Consider the following 20,405-nt stretch of genomic DNA (forward strand, 5'->3'; position numbering starts at 1 on the left):
GGAACAGACAGATTTCTCAGGTCCTCAACACTTATCAGCGGCGCTTCAACCACAGGCCGCAAAACCCAGCTTCCCTCTCGGTGTTTAATGTTGTCACCATGGACACATAGCAGAGTGGGAAATGTGCTTGTTTCAGTTTGCCCCCTGAGGTTAATGGAAATGTCACCAAGCCACTAAAGCTAACATAGCTTAGCGCGCCCACGCGATAACAGTGTCTGACTGAGAGATGGACACTTTCTTTTCATCCGATGCTAATCTCTCCTACGCTCCGCAGGACCACGGTGCCGAAGAAAGGTCGCCGAAGGGTTTTAAGAACAAGATAAAGCAGAGGAAGCAGAGGTATGGTATGCTAATGTCATAACGATGTCAATCACTCCAGATAGACTGTCTGCTGCATGTTAAGGTGTCCATGTAGAGAAGTCCTAACCACGCGCTAATCTGAAAACGGATGTGGCCACAAAATGCATGCTTTCATGTCTATATGCTAATAATAGCTCAAAGTCACAATAACTGTAGAGTGCAAAGTACACATATGAAGGAGTAACAGGGCACTCATCCCTCACCTCCACTAGCAACATCTACAAGCCGCCGCTTCCTACGTTGGGAGGATATTTAGTACCTGGAAGTCTGGTTTTATATTTAGAAAAGAGAGAAAGGGAAAAAATAGCAAACAAATGAATAAAAGTAACCTCTACAGGTTGTATTAATGAAATCAATAGACAAAGGACCTTCAATCAAACTGAATAATTACTTCCTCACGCCAGAGCAAATCTTTTCAAATGTTAGACGGGACATAATGTCCCTCAGCCACTAAGCACGTCTCTCCATCTTAGTAATGCTGCACGTCTGGCCAACAGAGAGGCAAAGGACAGTGTCCAGCTTTTTATGGGAGCTGGGCACACGTCTTCCTCTACACTGGTGCCAAAAAAGGGCCTTTTTTACATTTTTGTGAAACTAAAACAACAGGGCTAGCTGTTCCTCCTTATCTCAGGCTTAATGCAAAGCTAAGTTAATCACCTTCTTGCTCTAACTACTAACTTAATGGACAGACATGATGGTGGTAATATATCCTCATCCGACAATCGGTAAGAAAAGAATGATTATTATTTCCCAAAGTGTCGAGTTGTTCCTTCAATGTCATCTCCGCTCTTACAGAAAAAAGACGCCCAAAAAGAGAAAATCCAAAGAAAAAGCCTCTCCGCCTGCTCCGACTCTCCCAGACCCCCACAAAGACGAATACTCGACGGTGGACGACTGTGTCAGCTTTTTGCCGCGAGCCAGTTTGGACCTAAACCTTGCAGTGACCCCTGAGGGTCTTGCTGTGGGGCCGACTGCACTTGGCCCTAAGGACGGATCTTTAATGATGGTGGAGTGTGACCTCTACTCGGAGACTGCGGACAACCTCGGGGGAGTGACCGGCAATCCGCTGCCTGATATCTCGCCGTACGCGTGCTTCTACGGAGCCCCCAAACACCAGGTGCTCAAAGTGGGCTGGCTGGACAAGCTGTCGCCTCAAGGGTACGTCACGGTGTCAGACATTAGAGATTGTTCTTAATCTGGTGTAATGATGCATCCATCTACATGAAAACCTCATCAGTGTCAGTTTAACTGCACAGGGAATGCTATGAATATGTATGTCCTATTAAGCCCCGTGCATGTTACCGGTCGGTTTCTGCAACCTTTCCCCCCCAACGCAACAACTCAACATGTGCCTCACACCACATCCCGTCAGGTGGCAAGAAGAACCACAGCCAGTCAGCTTCCCTTTTCATTCTGCTACCACATGTGTCTTCTATCCCTGACCATTTGGAACTGATGCATTGTATTAGATCCAGAAGCCTGAAGCAGATTCCAAAGGAAAAGGAAAGGAAAAATGGGAGATAACCTTGCAGTAGTGAGACGCACAACATGTTGGCATCTCCGCTTGTTTAGCTTTATCTAGCAGCGCTATGTCTCTTGGTGCCCCATGCTCCACTGTTGCTCAAAATCGAAGCTATCAATCATTTGCTTCCTTTTTTTATATATTCTCCCTCACCACCTGATTTGCATCGGTTTGGCAAACTGCCCTTGGGCTGCTGAATATTCAAATTGAAAGTCTCCATTTGTTTTGATTATGCTAATTGACAGCTGTTGATACAACTCTTGACATTAATGAATCAATGGCACCCTTGATGAAATATGAGTACCTGCTCCGAGCGGATTTAGTTACTGCCTTACTGGCCCGACTGCTTTCGATTTGTTTTGCTTATTTCGCTCCAGAACCCGGCGTAATTCGCTCGAACGAGCCAGATGGAATGAATTTGCACCTCACCTTCTCTTCGCAGAAACTGTGTGTTTCAAAGGCGGTGGGTGAGATTCGACGGAGAGAGTCTGGCCTACTACAACAACGACAAGGTACAGTGAGTTCGAGGACACAAGCACATGTTCACACATGCCTTCCCACATCCTCCACACGAGCCGCCGACCAATTCCACCTCGACAGAAATCCATAGGATGAGCGACTAAGCCAAGCCCTAAGTGTCCCCGTTCTCTTTCTCTTTCTCCTCCTCCTCTACACTGTTATCATCGTAGTCATCATTAGCTTGGCGGGGTAAAGAAAAGGGGGCAAGGACGTAGTGACATTACGCCACGCATGACAGGCCAGCACTCTCCGTGCCCGCCCAGCCGTACAGTGAAGTACATTGACGTTGGCACCTGACCAGTTCCCCGGGAAGAGGGGAAGGGAGGACTTTCTTCTTGCCTCCCTCAGCATTTCTCTTTCCTCCATGTACCTCTCTTCATACTCCTACTGTGCGACAGCTGAGTTTGAAATTTCCCTTAGCAATGCCTGGCTCGTCATCATCAGACAGAGGGAGGGACGGAGGGTGAAGGGTGGAGTATGGGAGTTGGGGAAAAACAGCAGAAAGCGAAGAGGAGGCAGACTAAGATGCAGGCAATATGTCAGTTTCCTCTCCACCTGTTTAGTAGAGAAACTTCTTGTACACTTTTGAATTTTTAATTGACCATTTCTGTAATTATGACGTCCCAATCCATTTACTACACAGCATTAGACTTTACATCACAGGTAACCTTTTTGCAAACCACCGTGTGTTAGAACGGTGTAAGCACTGCAGCTTTTATTAGCTTTATTCATTCATTAATTTGGTATAATTCAATACAGCAAGTCTGCATTCATGTTTTTCCATTATTCTATCATTGGTGAGTTAATTGGCTCTGGGTAATGTTTTTTGAAAATGTTATGAAATTGATGCAGGTGCTGTGATTCCAATACCAGAGTATTTTACAACAGTTTCTACTTTAATGTTTGTGTGGCGACTACCGTAGTAGTGTTTTAAACCCTCAATTTTCATGTAGCAAAATATGCCAGCCTGCTCAACGTGTTGGTATTAAATACAGAACTACCTTCATAAAATATAGTGTCAAATTGGTAGGTAAACAAGAATCTGACCAAACACTCAAAGCTAACTTTAGCTACTAACTTTCCACCCCTTAATAAGGCTGCAAATGTGTTTTAAGTCAGTACACAAAGTATTGAGCTTCCATACTCAGCCCTCGAGGTATTAAAATACAGACTTTGCTAATCAATCTATCCGCCCTCATAATGCATTATCGCGCAACAATGATGCAACGGCTGACAAACATGAATAGCAGATATGTTTGTACACTAGATGTTTAATTAATGTGATGTGACTGAGTTACATCCTGGAAAGGAAGAAAAACCTTCATAAACCCTGGTATTATTCTTTAAAGAAAGACTTTGCATGAATCCTGTGTTCTCCAGTAAACCATAACCTCTCCGACATAATCTGCTATACCTTCGTGTTCGTGTGTGTGTGTGTTTGTGTGTGTCTGACCTTGGCGCCCCTTCCCAGAGCCGGCTCGTTTTCGCTGCAGCAGCGTTGCACAACATCACAATCAATGATGTGGGACCTGTCTGACGCTCGCTCGTTAATCACTTACTAATTATAGCCCTCCACGCTCTCTCTTTCCCCCTCGTTTTCTCTTTTCCATTGCATTTGTTGCTTTATTTATCAGGACATGCTTCGTCGCCGGCAGAGTGACGATCGGCAGGGAGGCCGGCGAGTCAGCACTTTACACTCCATGTCACTGTCGGCGTGGGCACGGCAGACTCTGTAAAGAGGAATGTGTGTGTGTGTGTGTGAGAGAGATATTTTTTAGACTTCATGCTGACAATGTGCCCCTCTCCTCTGAGAAAGCAGAGGGCTTCATCATGTTTGGGTGAGCAGAGAGGTCGAGTACAATCTCTCCGTCATCCTTGCTTTGTGCGTCCAGCTGAGGCCTCGTACCACCCGCGGGTGCCACCCAGCGCCGCCTCCGTCGAGCGAGCGCGGGGGTAGGAGAAGATTGCGCGGGCCGACGGAGAGTCTCTCAGCACCACTTTGTGTCAGAAATATGAAATATGAGTTGGTGGCTTGCTTTCCCCTCACAGTGCAGAGACGTGAATGTATGCGCGCTCCGTTATACACAAGTCTCTCTGCTGCTCACATTACAAATCATTCTTCACCCCGTCCTGTCATGCTGACGTAGCGGTGCTAGACCTACACATGTGATCTCGGACCGGGTCTATTGATTATAGGAACACTCTATTGGACTCTCAATGCAGCTCAATGCAGTTTTTCCTTAATATTTTAAATGGAAAGTAGCTAAAGCCTGTTCCAATGGTTGGTGAATGTGCCATGTCTGAATTTGCATATTCATGATGTCATCACATATTGAGTGAACATCTGTGAGGATTTAAAAAAAAAAAAATCTCAAATGCTCAACTGACTTTATCAGTAGATACTATTGCTTAAGCTGCTATGCTCTCATGTAAATATCTAAATCTGAGGCTGGCACATTTGAGCTACATGCTAATGTTGCACCATTGTAGTTTAGCATGCTTGCATTAATAACATTTAAGTACAGTTGGAGATATTTACTCATACATTTAAACACATCCTTCCTCCTCCAAATAAAACCTGGAATTCATTAGAAATAAAAATCAACCTGATTTATTCAATAAAAACAGGGGTTTTGCTGCTAAAACCTCACTTGGTCTGGTATGACCAGTAGCTTATGCTACCTAATGTCAGCTAGCTTCACATCTATGTGGACTTGAGTTCTTTTGTCTCTTAGAAAGAAATCCAGACCGATAACAGCATGGTTCAATCAGTTTCATCATGTGTTTATATACACAATAATAATAAAGTAAATCCCTCCCCGCCGACACATTCCCATGCTTGTTCTCTTTCTCAAACTTCCAACACCCAGAAACTCTTTTGTAGTTTAAAACCCTCTGTATTCCGTCAACCCCAGACAGAAGTAATCGCACTTAATCACAGTCGCAGTGTGAAGGGGTCTCTGGCCCCGGTGAAGTCATCGCCGGGTTAGCGGAGGTGGCGTGGGAGAGTAGCGGGATGCTCAGTCTCACTTCTCCCTCTCTGCAGCATTGTATCCAACCCGTCTCATCAGTCACCCCTTTCGCCTGATTTCGTCAACACCGGGATTGACTTGGGAGAACGCTCCGGGGCCTGAGATGTAGTCTTCGGGGTCCTGATGTGGTGTCGCGTGCGTACGCGCGCGCGTGTGTTTGTGCCGACCGTCCAAAGCCGGGCTTCGGGGGGTTGTGAGGGGAGGAAGTGAGGAGGATGGCTGCGAGGGATGAAGGGATGAGAGGCTGGGGGGGGGGGAGGTGGATGCCGAATAGGAAGCCAAAGGGGAGATGAGGTTTTAGGACCGGGGGATCAGTCTTTAAGTGTATCAGTCTGCCTGATGTCTGACGCTGCAAAGCTCTCTTTCCAAGTGGAAAGCTCCTCTGCTTACTCCCTCCTGTGTCTTCCCAAGATGCCTGTGCTGATGCTTACTGTAACGCCCCAAGTGTCTCTTTTTTTTATTACATTTCCAGGTGTTTATTTTCTAATTCACGCCGTGGCCTGGTGATTATTTTTATATTCCAGAATTCTTAATAATACAGGGAATCATTGCAAGAATAGATAAAAAATTAAGTGCTACCCCTTGGGTAGATTCACCTCTTTTTAATTTTAGAAAAAAAAAGAAAAGGTTCCCATTTTCTATTAAAGCTACGCTCATTTATGTTTTATGTTAATAAAGAATTAAATGACCAGTTGTAAAGTGAAAAACCCACCCGACTCTGCGGCTCCCCTCAGCTACACAGCTTTATAGTGTCTTTCAGCTCATTCTTTTGGTTTTCTGTTATGTCTTGATTTACTATCACTTCATGAAGACTTGATACTTAACTTGGGAAACACAGCTGCCTGGATGCACCAGTAAGGAGGCATTTCCTCAAGGGTGCATTTCCCTGCTCCGACCAGTTGGTGTCCTCATGCCTCCATTGAAAACGCGCTGCTCTGTGAGACGCTACAACCATAACTCCATGCTGGTGGTAAAACTCTTTCCACCCTCTTTACCCTCCTCCCTGCTTTCTCCCCACGCTGCCTCCATTATTGTAGGCTTTAGCTCAATTGCTCTGCCTTAATTGTTTCCTGAAGTTTTACCAGGTTGGTTTTTTTTGGGGGGGGAAAGAAAGGAGAGACTCGGTTAAACCACGCAGGATACACCGTTTCACACGCCGTCAAAAACAACAACGAAAAAAGGAAACCGCGAGACCGCCCCTGCGAAACGATACAGGTAGATAAATGCTGGGAGGGTAGGACGAGAGGCGGCGATATGTGAACGGCGAGAACGAGAGGATGTGGGAGTGAGGGAGTTGAGAGTGGGAGGGAGGTCAGAATGAGGGGAAATGAGTGTGGAGGAGATCTTTGGCAGAGGGAGGCCAGTCAGGTGCGTCTGTTATTGGAGAAAGAGAGATAGTTAGGCCTCATTGCTTCCTTGGCAGTCTGTCCTCTTGAGATCAGTCCATAAACATTGTGTGTGTGTGTGTGTGTGTGTGTGTGTGTGTGTGTGTGTGTGTGTGTGTGTGTGTGTGTGTGTGTGTGTGTGTGTGTGTGTGTGTGTGTGTGTGTGTGTGTGTGTGTGTGTGTGTGTGTGTGTGTGTGTGTGTGTGTGTGTGTGTGTGTGTGTGTGTGTCCGGATCTCAACACTGACCGCCTCTGTTCGCCGTCAGAGTATTTACAGATGCACGACACGCAATTAAACAACTCTCTCCCTTCATGACCCCGAAAGTAGAATTAAAACAATTAATTACCGTTAACCCGTGCTGGGGTATAATTAGCAGCCACCGAGCTTATCCATCTACACACACATACATACAATACAGACTCGCGTCTCCTTTCCTCACCTTGCTTTAACTTCTATCTAAATTTAGATGGAGAACAAGGGGAGATATTGGTGTGAAACTCCCGGGGAGAGAAATGCACGAGGCTGGCTGCCGGTAATTAGGTTGAGCCACTTCTTGCCATTGTTAACGTCCTGTTTTAATATGAGAAGGACCCCTCCCTGACCCTCTTAGGCATCTTCATTTCAACATGATGTCTCTCTTTCCTCCCTCCTCTCCTCTGGCTCTATTCTCTTCCTGATTATGGATTCCCACTGTTGCCTCTTCTGTTTTTTTTCATCTTTTTTTTCTCTATTGTACCTCTGCACACTCCTTTTTTTCCATTCTCTTTCTCTCAGTCCTCTCCTTGGCCTTTCACACAAACCTAATTTCTCTTCTTTCTTTTTTTTTTCTTCAAAATTTCACGCTCCCTCCATCCACCCCCTCCCGCTCTCTAACCGAACATGTCGGCTGCTTCATTTTTGGCTGCTCGGTCTCTAGAAATAGACTTTTGTGGCTGGCAAGGTCACTGGCTTAATTAAGAATGGCGCGAGGGGAGTCAGAAGTTCACTTCCTTCATCTTTCCCCCTCCGTTCCGCGTCTACGCGGTGCGGCGACGCTACAGTAGAGCAAACGTACAGTATTGTGCGCTGCAATCACCACGAGCTATTACATTGTGTGCGGAACTGCGGAGAATCAAAATTCAGGTCAAGCTCGTCGACGAGCGACAGAGAGAGAGAAAAAAGGGATGTCTGTGTTTTTTTTCTCTCTCTCTCTTCATACTTTGCAATGATAATGACATTATCGACATGAATAATGCAATGTCTGCAACGACCCCCTTTCTTTTCCTTTTTTATAACCCAGTGATTTTCACGCCACTACAGAAGCCTAATGTGCTGTCCCCTGGTTCACTCTATTGCGAGAACATTACAATCTGACATGTTCTTCCAACTACTTTAAGGGTATTTCTCTGTTATACGTCGCAGTTTAAAGTACTGATTCACCACCGTCCTTGCTTCTTCAGAAGGGATAATATTGATGTTTGATTTCTTCTTTTCTTTGCACCTTCTTTCTCCTTTTCATAGTGACAATGACCCCGTACTTTAATTGCCATTGTCGAGGGAGGCTGTAAAGAGGGTCATGAAGCCTCCAGTGCAACATCCTCTTTATTTAGATGCCTCCGCTGGAGCTGCTGGGGGGAAAACATGGGGCTAATGAAACAATACACACATGCAGCCCAGTCCCACTGTACCCAACAAACGTTTCCTGTGCTTTGCCCAAATCCCCACTACAGCGCCCGTCTCTGTAAATATCTCAGAAGTTTGTTTTCAGCTTGTAGATTTTGTTTTATGATGTCTCCTAACACCCAAATGACAGCGCTCTGTGTGTTTATTCTTGAGGCTTGGCTTCCCTAATGCAGCGTAATTCTCTCTCCTTTTTTTTTTTTTTGGCCACTTCCTTCTCCTCTATTTCAAATCACACTTATTTCCAGTCTATAAATTGAATTACGTGCGTTAATGCCAAAGAGCATGTCAATGCAAATTTGTCCCGGCTTGCTCAGCAGCACGCCGCTCGTATGAAATCCTATAGTGTGAGGTTCATGTTTATATTGCCGCCGCGGCAAACGCTTCTTGTCCAAGAGCTCCGTGCCATTGATCAAAGTTATTGCTTGAAAGGGAACTGGGAAGCGCTTTCTAACAAATAAATTTGATGCTGCATTTTTTTTTGGGGGGGGGTAATTGCTCTACTTTGATGAGGACGTCTGTCGGTGGCGTTTCAAATTGGGTGCCATTGCAGTCGAGCGTAACACAACTCCAGAATTACAGCTATTGATGCAAACAATGAGTGCTTGAATATGGCAATTGTAGGTCTACGGATGCAGATAATAGGAATAAGGGACAATTCAATAACAGTTTTAGCATGAGTGAGGCTGCGTGTGCTTTTATCAGCGTGGATAAGACCGTGTGTTTCTTTCTCTCTCTGTTTAGGAGATGTACTCCAAAGGTATGATCCTGGCGAGCGCCATCAGACACGTGCGAGGACTCGGGGACAACAAGTTTGAGGTGGTCACCTCCCTTCGGACCTTCATATTCCGGGCCGAAAGAGAAGGTACGACTAATGCATCCTTTGCTGTGGACGAATGTGTCTGTCCATTCCTTCAAATGTTGCACAAACGTCCACTTGGACTCACATGTGAACTGCTTCGATATTGAGGATCTAAGGTCAAGGGCACTGTCACGTCCAACTCGTTCCAAAAAGATGTTTACTTACTGTTTGCATGCAGTAGTCTCTCCGCCATTTCTCCCTCAAAGGACATTTTCAGTGCGATGGGAGGTTTTGAGGTTTTTGCATTACTCAAAAGAAATGCTTCTACATTTTGGTTTAGTTTGCCTTCGTTCAGAGTGTGATATGAGGAGATCAATATCACGCATGTGCAAGTTGGGGTAGCATAAAAATTGGATATAAGCTGAAACAGCTTGCCTGGCTCTTTCCCAAAAAAAAGAAAGGAAAAAAGACAGCTTCCAAAATCTTGATAGATCTCCAATTTACAAAGTTTGTGGTTTTAGGAGGAGTTACATGCTAAATAATTAGCTGACGAACAACAGTGAGCTGAATACTTTAAGCACGTAGAGGCAGGTACAGCCACATAAGTACTGGTTCTAACTTGTTCATATACTCATTGAAAATTGCAGTGTCTTTTAGACAGAGCAGGCTAGTTATGTCCCTGTTTCTTTATGCTAAGCTAGGCTGAACAGGTCCTTAAAGCACAGATGTGAGATTGATATTAAGCTTCTCATTTCACCCTCAGAATGAATGGAAATGAGCATATTTGAAGTATTTTTCCAGAATAAGTAGTCTTGTAAGTGCTCTATGAATATTATGCGATGTAAATGCGTGTGTACGTTGGCACCGAGGGAAATCTGTGGTAATGACTTCATGTCCCTGTCTGGACCTGTGTTATTAAGTTTATCTGAAGAGACAGACTGTATGTAAAATTAACAAATTCTGAAATCTCCCAGGAACCGTCCTTGTAATAGTCTCGTTCCTCCTTCCCCTCTTAATTTCTCTGTCAGACAAAACGGAGTAAGAGTTGTCTCTGCTTATCGTCCTCCAGCTGGAAGCTTTGTCTGTGTCGGCCTTAATGAGAAGGGAAAGAGACGCTTTCCGCTCCTTACCTCCCGCCTCATGGCGGTCTATTAGCCGGCTCGGGTCAAATTTGCTCGGCCGGGGGTCACGTGGGAGTCACGTGGTGGCCGCCCTTTCGATATGCGAGGATGAGTGAGATGGAAGGAGTTGACTTTCGAATGAACCTTTGACTCGTCGCGTGGTACAGTGTGAATATCGGAGAACGCGGTGGAACTGCAAGATCTTTCGTTGAGACCATATGTTGACATATTGACGATAGAATGATCGATATTTTACATACTCATCAGTAATATTGAGCATCTGCTTATTGCACTTGAGAAGTTCAAGTGAATATTTAATGGTCAATGCTCAGTAAGAAATGATTTATTCTAAAGCAGAGTTATTCTAATGCACCAGCTCAACTTAACAGCAGCTGGAAAGCTTGTTTTTGTTGACCTCTAGTGGTTACTTTCTCCACCTCGCTGCAGGACTATTGTTTCTTGCCAGCTGCTATTTGCACCCAGGTGTAAGACGCCAACAGCACTATTTGTAGCTGGTGGAATAGTCAATAGTCAGTGTACATAGCATGGCAGAAACAAGCACACAGGTGTATAGCCAACAATGCTATTTGCACCCGACATGTGTACACACCAGTAATTACATCTGTGCATGGAGGCTTTTTATTGCCTGAACCTAACTTTGACTTAAAAGTGAAGATCATAATACGATTCTCAAAGGACTCAAACCCTGGTCTCCTGGGTGAGAGTACTCAGTCATCCAACACAACCTACTCCTTAATAAAACTTTCCCCCTCCTTTATTCCTCCTTTTCCTCTTAAAGCTTTTGCCATTTTACTGCTCGCGCCTATATGCAAATAGATACTCCATTTTGCTTTTTGAACACTATGGAGTATACTTGGCTGCTTCAATGACCAGATGTGTTCCCAGGAGTTGGTAGAGAACAAATCAGAGCTAAAAGTCTGATGGCTGGAAACAATACTAAATGAATGTTGCTGTGTGCTGGATTTGTAAATATAACTTGCTTTCTGCCTACACAGTCACCATAAAACACAGTGTTTTATAATAGCTCTTTCACTGCCCAACAGCCAAAAAAAAAAAATCAATCAATTCACCTTTAAGATAATCATTATTTACTCTTGCCTTTATTTTTATAACCAAGTATTGACCGCTTGCACCACCATTCCAGTCAGCAGTGGACTGTTGGTTGACCTCTGAAAACCTTGGACTCTATTGACACATTGTGCATTTGTATAAAATGCACCAGAATGAGGAGTTCATAGTTTTGTGGAGCTATCAACTTTACCTAAAACCTATTGTGTAATGTGTTGGATCTCAGATTTATACCTTTTTTCATCACCTCCGGTTTATTAAAAAACAAAACAACAAAAAGCCAACTTTCCCCGTCTTTATATTCACCACACTGGGCAGCAGCGATTCTCCCTCCTCACCCTGGCGATCCAGTGCAGCATCATATCGATATCTGCCAGGCCTTTTTGTCCATTTATGACTCGCGGGTCGTCAGCAGCGTCATTTATCACCCTGTCAGATAGCTGATCGTCATACGTCACACTCGGTTGTCCTGACAAGCTCGTGGGATGGGGGGGAGGGTTGTCCGATTCGGAGGTGGCCGTGGACCGCATGGGGACTGTGGGAAGAGGTGGCTGCAGCAGTCAGAAGATAGGGCGGAGAGGGGAAGAGAAGATGGAGAGAGAAGAGGAGGATAAAACTTGGCCTCATCACCTCATGCATCTTTAAACAGGCCCACTCGCCTTGTGGCGGAGAGTCATCAATCTTTGGGGGAAACACAGGAGAAAGAGGGAGACGTGGGGAGACAGAGGGAGAGAGGAGGACTGTGTTAGTGAAGTGGAGGTGTGGAGCTGCTGGCTGAGAAAATGGTGCGGTGACGGTCAGAGGAGTTTAAAGGCATCCAGGGGGGGAGAGAAGAAGAAGAAGAAGAAGAGGAGGATAGGGGAAACAAGGGGAAGGAGGCGATTAAATGAGGGAATAACGGGAATGGATGCAATCTCGGCGTGGAGGAGCAACAGCGAGGTAAAAGCAGAGACAGGGAGAGATGAAAAGGGCAGAGTGAAGATGGAGAGAGAGAGAGGGAGAAAAGGAGGAGGGAGAAGTGAGTGAATAATTGAAGGCCACCGGAGAGAGTGTGCACACAGCTGTCGGCTGACTCTCCACTTGGTCCGCAGGTGGCCTCTTCCCTCAGGTACTGTCAGCTTGAGATATAGGAGAGATGGAAGGAGGAAGGGAAGCAGGCCGGGAGAGGAGGAGAGAGAAGGAAAAGAGGGGGAGTGATGTGGAGAGCAGTGGCAGCGGTAGGGGAGAAGAAAGCGAGAGGAAAGGAGAGTTTGGCAGGAAGAGACGTGGTGGAGTGATGGGAAACAGTCAGGACAAGGAGGGAGGGTTTGAGAGGGGATGCAGACAAATGTGCTACAAGAGAGAAGATGGGATTTATGGTGTAAAGAGATGTCGATGATTTGTATTCTGATGCTTTGGCAAATGCCCTTCCACGAAGCCTGCTCCCAACGCATGTTAGTTTTGTTTGAGATGACAGGGAAGAGGGTAAGAGAGAGATGTAGAGACTAAGTAGGGATAACAACAAAAATGGTTGGGAACAGGCCAGAGAGAGAGAGAGAGAGAATGATGGCAGGAATATAAACTCAGGAGGATGTGGAGTGGGAGGAAACTTGTAATAATGCAGCACATGTTTCACTTTTTGTCTGATTTCACATTTTGCTACCCAGTTATCACCCAAAGTTATGGGATAATAGGTGTCGGGAGCATGCAAAATTAATCGAAAACTGACTGATAATGCTATTTTCGAGGCCTCAAAATGTGCACATTTCTTATGAGAGTCCCATGAATTTTTATTCTGAACTGTTCATCTGAAAGATGCAGCGTTTTTTGGGATTTCTGTTTCCCCATTGGCTGAATAAATTGTCCATGTGGGCCAGTCTCAAGTAAGACTCCTCATGTTCTGTGACATTGGAGAGTAATGCACGCATTTAATTCTGTGTTCTGCATCCATGTTGGGGTGAGAGGAGTGAAATGACAGAAAACAAAGACAATCTCAATCCCTCTGCTTTTGTTTCTCCTTTTTTTTCCCTTCCTGTTGATGGAGGCTGCGTGGGAGGCTTCTAAGATCTCTGCTGAGCGCTAAGTGGACCCCGGCTCTCATCTCATCCACTTTCAATGAGGATTATCTGCCTCTCTTCGTCTCTCTCTCTCCGTGTAGAGTGGAATAGTCTTTCAAATACAGGGCTATACATACACATCACCCCCCCCCTCCTAAAAAAAGCTTGATGCGGCTGTTTGCTTGCAGTGCACTCTTCTAATATGCATGCGGACACAGGTGAGTGCATGTTTGCACACTGTGGGCGAAAATTATTTTGGCAGGCGGGGGTTAATGTGCGAGACTGTGTGCGCAAACAAACAAAAACATGTGGTCGTTGGACGCACGCGTGTTCAGACGTACAGTCAGGCCACCGTCTCCATCCTCGGCTTCTCTCAGCCCTCCCACCTCCTCCCCCTCCGCTCCGGCTCCCTCTCAGATTGACAGCGAGGGCGAGGAGGCGAGCTAAGGGAGAGAGGAAGGCCCTGAATAAATGAACAGGCAAATAAGTGAGCGCAGGACAGGTAATGGAACTCAGAAAAGCAAGGGTGGGAACGGAACACTAAAGCCTAGTGATGTAAAGAGCGGTCAATAATTGAGCAGGACATTCATTATTGATGCCGCCTCTTTGTAAATTCATAAGAATCTGGGGAGGGGCGGCCAAAACCAGAGGTGAGCTCGGAACCAGGCAGTGGATCCAGTATTTGGGAGCTGAGGAGGTCAGTGTGTCTAGGGAGCCGGAGAAACTTTTCTTCAAACGTGAGCGCTGTTTTCGAAGCGCGACCTCAAAGACCGGGCACATGTGCACTGGGGTCGGAAGGTCGCACGGCGAAGAAGATAATTAAGGTCAATTTAGGGCAACGCGAGGCTGACTGTGGCCACAAAATGATTGACAAGTCTCCGAGTGTGCCCCCCCCTTCTGCAGGAGGAGGGTGTTTCAAGGACACACCGGCAGGTCACTCTGAGGGGAATCTCAGTCAAACAAAAAGATCGCTTCTCTTCAATTAATAAAGGCACACGCATGCTCAATTATAATGACACATTAGGATATTAAATATTTCAATATCTGATATTTGTGCATTCATGACTAGTCGGGGAAGCTTCTCATTAAGGGCTTTGATGGAGTTTTCACCCTAAGTGACCCGTTGAAAACCTATCCAAGCGCCTGCTTAAGTGAATCTTCAAAATAAAATAAAAAAGTCACCCGAGGACACTGAAGCCTGATCCAAGATAGATCTGAGGATATCTGGACCGGATCCAACACGCAGTCGATCCAAACAGACCCAAATAGAGAGATAATGGCATTACCAGAAGCAGGGGAAAACAGTCATCTTGCATACCTGTAAGCGACCTGAAAGGGTCAGGGGGGGTCACCACAATCAACTACCATTATACAAGAGTTTTCCCCGCTTGCAACACATTATGAAGCCACGTTTCTGGCTGTAAAAACTCTTGGTTTAGTCACTCGTTCCTTGATGTTTTCCCACAGTTGCAGGAGATGCTTTAGAGGAAAACTCACGTACAATCACAAGCATCTGCTGCTGATATTTTAAGACCTAATGACACTTAAAAAACTGGAAAAACAGTTAAACTTACCCCCCTTTGGGTTTCCTTTCACTGTATTTTGGTTTTAATTTTGTGCATGTGCATGTACTCCCAGTGTCAGGATTGTGCTGTGGTGGCAGTATATGAGTTTTTATTTATTATAAAATTGATCAATGGAATACTCGGTAGAACATGCTGCTAAAATAGTCGATAGCTGCAGGAAGCAGGAGACGGAGTGCGTGTTTACCTGCAGTTATTTAGGAAGTCCAAGACAAAGGTGATCAGCCATAATTGAGGGAAGTGTGCAAAATATGAATAGATTAACTACTTAGCAGCAGATGTGTGTACATTAATTTTCATGTAGGTATGAGACGTCCAGTTAATCTCCTCTTCCCCATTCCAGTACGTGGTGTTTTTTTTGGATCACCGTTTCCTCTCGGACGCTTGGAGGTAGAAACCGAGTTCCAGCGTCGGCCCTTTTTTTTGTTCACTAGATGAGCTGTGGGAACAAAAGTGAATAGACAGATTTTTTTTCATATGTGGCGATCAATAAAAGCAATAAAAACAATTTTTCTTTCCATTCTTGAATTGGCATGCGTCTGCGGTATAATTTGTTAACTTCCTACCAACATTTCCTCATGCTTCCTTAGCCTACATAGCTAATAGCACAATTGATTTTGGTGACATGATTTGTGTGTCGGTGGTTTTTCCTCTTCTTTTTTTGGCAAAGACCTGGCCCATAAAAAGCCCATTAATGGATGATAGAATGAGCTGATGTTAGTGAGGTTAGAGTCACACAGTTTTTTAAAAAGGCCGCCTTGTTGCTTTATATTTTGGTCCATCCAACCACTTAGATTTCATATCACTTCCTGTCCTTTTCTGTTGCCACAGCGGGAGCTGCTTTCTGATGTGTTTAATGTGTGCGCGCTTGTTTACAATCCTTTTAGTAGCTGTTGTGTTCCCACTTCGCTTCGCTTTGATAGCACAATGTCTTGGGCGGTGGGGGACTGGGCTTCGCCGCGTCGGCTTCATGTCTTCTTTTTATGTCCGTTTCTGGAAAAAGTTTTGACAAGAGCAGAGGAAGAAATCTGAGAGGCATTTTTGAGTGTGCGGCGTTGAATGTAAACCCTGGACGCAACACCAAACGCCGCTCTGTGCTCGAGCCGTTTGGCTGGGAGGTAATCCAGGCAAACTATAAGTGAGGGATTCAGTGTTGTGTTCAAGGACAAATCGTTTCTGAAGACACTGAACATGTAAAGTGCCTGCTACAGAACCTTTCGCCAAACGGAGATTATCCAATCGTATCTTAGCAACTGTAACTAGTAACTGTAACTAACTTATGGGTCCTATAAACCAGAGGTCTTCCTCTTATGATAGGTTCTTAATGTGTATTTTTGAACATATTAACATTTTTGGAAGAAAAACAGGGTTATGTAAAAAAAAATCGTTATACATATAAGACTAGGACTGACTATGTCTACCCTGCAATGTCCTTCTCACGCTTCACCAACTGGTGAGAAGTCAGACATTAATTTTCACCGCAGGAAAGTTTGAAGTCGTATTCCTTCACAACGTATTCGCACCTTTCTGTGACTTTGCACAGTTATTTTCCAGTTTGACACACACGTGTGGATTCACAGGACCGCGGCAGCGTTTCATTAAAAGCTGTATTTTTTTTAATGAGATATTTTAATTAGGCGGTGTGTTTGACTGAAATTACTCCGGTCCACATCTCGCTCAGGGCTCCAGAGTAACGGCTATCTATATCTCGAGTGCAAGACTTTGCAGCTTTGCAGGAGATGCTTTTTTTTCTTCCAGGAGCTAGCTTTATATTCACCACTCGTAGTCCATCCTGTGGTACAATTCCTTTTCTTTTAGATTGGAATCTTTTGGTGTTGGTGTGACGTTAGCAGCCAAGTGTAACTCACTGAAAGGATGCAATAACCATGACTTAACACAAAATGAAGTCTTTAAGAGGCCCATATCACTGTTTTCCTTGATTTCTCATCAGTCTCTCACACTTGCAACACTTGTCTCTGTTTCTGTCTCCCTCCCATGCACGTGTCCACAGGGGAGCGCCAGGAGTGGATGGAAACTCTTCAGACGGCCACGCGCCCGCCCGCCTGCGGCTCCCAGAAGCGCTCCGACAGCCTCCCCCGCCCCTCCTCCACAAACAAGCGAGGCTTGCTGGAGCTCCGCGGTTACAAAGGCAGAGTGCTGGTGTCCCTGACGGGGAGTAAAGTCAGGCTCTGCAAAACAGAACAGGTACTTGCAGCACCGCCGGGACTTCCTCTCTACAGGATGACAGCTTCCTGTTTGAGGAGGGAAGATAATAATCGGGGAGAGGAGATGGAGACCCTCATGAATGCGTAATGCAAGAAGTAAATACGCATGTACTTCTCAGGGTCCTGAGATGTAGTGGGGGCAAGCTCATGCTAGAGCAGCTAACGAGCAAAAAATGTTATTTAACATTACTTTATTGAAGCAATTCAAATAGTTACAATATTTATTACATTTATAACCGGGAAATATAATCTCTTAACGACTGGTAAACAAGGCTTCAGAGTATTTTTTTTTAATTTCCTTTACTTTCCTATACTGATCTATAGTCTAAAGTTGATTTAAAATAAATACTGATATTGATTTTACTGATAGGTCTCTGCATTAGTAGTTTATAATGATGTATTATAAGCTGCTTAGCGCTTGTATTCCTCTCTAATCCTCTCTTCTACAAGTAATTGTTTGTTGCCAAAACTCAAATTATGAGCTAACATGAGCACATCTTGATGATGGTGACTAGAAAGCATTAATGCCGATCTCGTGATCTCATATTTTTTGACTGAAAATCTTAACAACACTGATGTGTCATAAAAATGTGGTTCACATGCGGTCCAAACCATGAGAGGGGGATCTGGATGGATCAACTATGGTCTGTTACACCACGTAGGATTGTGGAGCCTCTTGTTGACCCCTGACCAAAGGTCAGAGGAGAACTTACTTATGATTTTTGTACTTGCTTTAGTACTTATAAAACATTCTGATGGACTAATCCGCTGCTTTTTTAAAACTTACCTCTACTCTTAACTACAGAGTAAAGAAGAGACGAGTTTTCACTTACTCATAGTTTCTCTTGAGTCTTTCTTATTTGATGTAAGTCCAATTAAGCCCCGATACTCCCTGCTCACGCACACAGACTCCCGTCCCGGCAGCCAAATATCCTATCTGAGATGGGAAGCTATCTCACGCGCAGTGATACTATTTCTTAAAGGGCCTCACACATATTTGATAATGCTGCACGCGTTCACCACTCATCTCCATTCCTCCTTGGCTCTCATTTCGTTTTGCTCCGTCTTGTAGTTTTGTTGTTTGCCTTTCATTATTTTCCTCATTAGTGTGAACAAACATCTTTGTTAGAATTCTCTTTTGGGTATCGCTCCATGTCAGCACATTTCCACTTCCTTGATCTGAGACAGCGGGAGGAACGGAGTGAAAGGGGGGAATCAGAGAGAGGACAAATTAATTGTGTTATTTCAGTTTTACGAGCTAAATCCCCGGCATGAAGGCGGCGCGGAGCGAGAGAGAGGGTGGAGGGGATGCGACGGGTGAAAGACGAGCGAATAAGAGACAGGAACGGAGAGATAGTAGAAGTGGAAAGATGAAGTGGAAAGGGCGGAGGGTGCAGAGGTCGCGAGTGAGTGAGGAACGAGCGGCGGCGGCGGCGGCTTGTGAGGGAACGGCGAGAGTGATGGAGAGCGAGAGCGCGGGGAAGGGAGGTAGACCGTTGCCCCGTTCGAGTTCAGTGGAGTGGAGTATTTAATCTAACATGATGAACGAGCTATTGGAAACATCATCCTCCCAGCTCCTCCTCCTCCACCCCTTGCCCCGTTTCTCACGGGCCGTAAGCCCCGTGATGAAGCTGTGTTTAAGGTCATTTGAACACCAAGGTAACACACATGTTTACCCTCAGAGCCATCTCCATGCCATGGGCTGCATAGGCAGACCGCTTGTTTCATGTCTTATCATGCGTCACCAGTGTTTTTCTGGTGTCGCTGGCTGAAGGAGCGATTGATCGTCAGGTGATCATATTTCTTGTTGTCAGCCTCCTTCTCGTTTGAAAAAAAAAGAAGCTCGCCAGATATCTCTCGCCTTTCCGTTCACTTAGCGGAAGTTTCTCTCCGCTGGGAAAGGTATTCCGAGTATACAATAACAGAGAGACGGAGGATTTAATTAATCTCCGCTTTAATTAAATCTCTTTCTCATTTGCTTCTTTCTCGAGATCTTCTTTGTAACAATTAACGTCATCCCGAGACCGCGATGCCTTTTTTGTCGAATTTGCGACACGAGAGCGGGTCTCATCCCACCAAGGCCTTCCTCGCGTAATGAGCTCCGTTTCTTTTTGGAGTACCTGATACAACTGAAAGATAATCAGCAACTCCAGAGGAAAAGAAAATCCATCTCTTTAGCTGCTTAATGCTCCGCTATCTTCATTAGCTGGTTTCTATCTGTGTGCTGGAGACTGAGAGGCTGCAGCTCCGTGTGGTACAGTAGAGGCTAATGGGAACAGCTTGTCTTACATCCAACTAGTAAAACCAGCAAAGTTCTGGAATCACTGGATTCAGGTGGATTCATCCTCTGGTGGCCTTTAAGGTCTGCACACAAAGTCTGATTGACACAGCCCCTAAAACCACATCGCTAGCATGGCTAAAACATATCGATCAATGCATTCAATATTGAATCACATTTACAATATTGTATCCTAACAAGCTTGTGATTCATGCTAAGCTCCAGCCAGGTTGCTGCCAAATTGACTCATCTGGGACTAGAAACTTTTTTTTTTCGTTTTGCTAAATCTACTCCAAATCAGCTCGACTCGCACCGAAGCAGCAGCCGGACTCACACTTTTTATCAGCCGGACTTTTTTTATCCGTGTTTAATATGCAGAGTTCGACCAAATGACTGACAGGCCAGCTTGACTTGTACCGGCAGCAGCGTGGAAATTATTTTTACTTTAATGCATCGGATTCCGAAATATTTTCAGAATACATTTTTTTATTTTCAACCAGAAATACTGAACTGAATAATAAATGTTCCTATTTGTCTATTCGCACTCCATATTCAGCCGTATTATTTGTTTGTATAGATATTTTTTAATCCTTTATCATCATCCATAGCTCTTCGTCTTCCTTGACTTCTGCTTCACCGTCTGATGTTTAAAATAGTCAAGTCTTTTGTCTCCATTGGGTTTGTGCTCTTTTAGAAGCACCTAACCCTCTGCGAGACGCTTTTAGAGCACCTTAAGCGGTTGAGTGGACATGGAGATAGAAATCGAGGTCGCCTTTACTTGTCTGCCTTCTTT

General features: G+C 44.9%; 1 protein-coding gene across 2 annotated transcripts in view; it reads left to right on the forward strand.

Annotated features, from left to right (window-relative positions):
• arap2 (ArfGAP with RhoGAP domain, ankyrin repeat and PH domain 2) overlaps positions 1-20,405 on the forward strand; it is a 95,570-nt gene that overhangs the window by 7,539 nt on the left and 67,626 nt on the right. For both annotated transcript variants that reach the window (XM_084003645.1, XM_084003646.1), the window contains exons 5-9: positions 275-339; positions 1,156-1,518; positions 2,325-2,394; positions 9,223-9,343; positions 17,121-17,314. In XM_084003645.1, the coding sequence (XP_083859771.1) occupies positions 275-339; positions 1,156-1,518; positions 2,325-2,394; positions 9,223-9,343; positions 17,121-17,314 (813 nt within the window). The remainder of the gene's footprint in view (positions 1-274; positions 340-1,155; positions 1,519-2,324; positions 2,395-9,222; positions 9,344-17,120; positions 17,315-20,405) is intronic.

The sequence above is a fragment of the Eutrigla gurnardus genome (genome assembly GCF_963514095.1).
Source record: "Eutrigla gurnardus genome assembly, chromosome: 23".
In the NCBI taxonomy this organism is placed as follows: domain Eukaryota; kingdom Metazoa; phylum Chordata; class Actinopteri; order Perciformes; family Triglidae; genus Eutrigla; species Eutrigla gurnardus.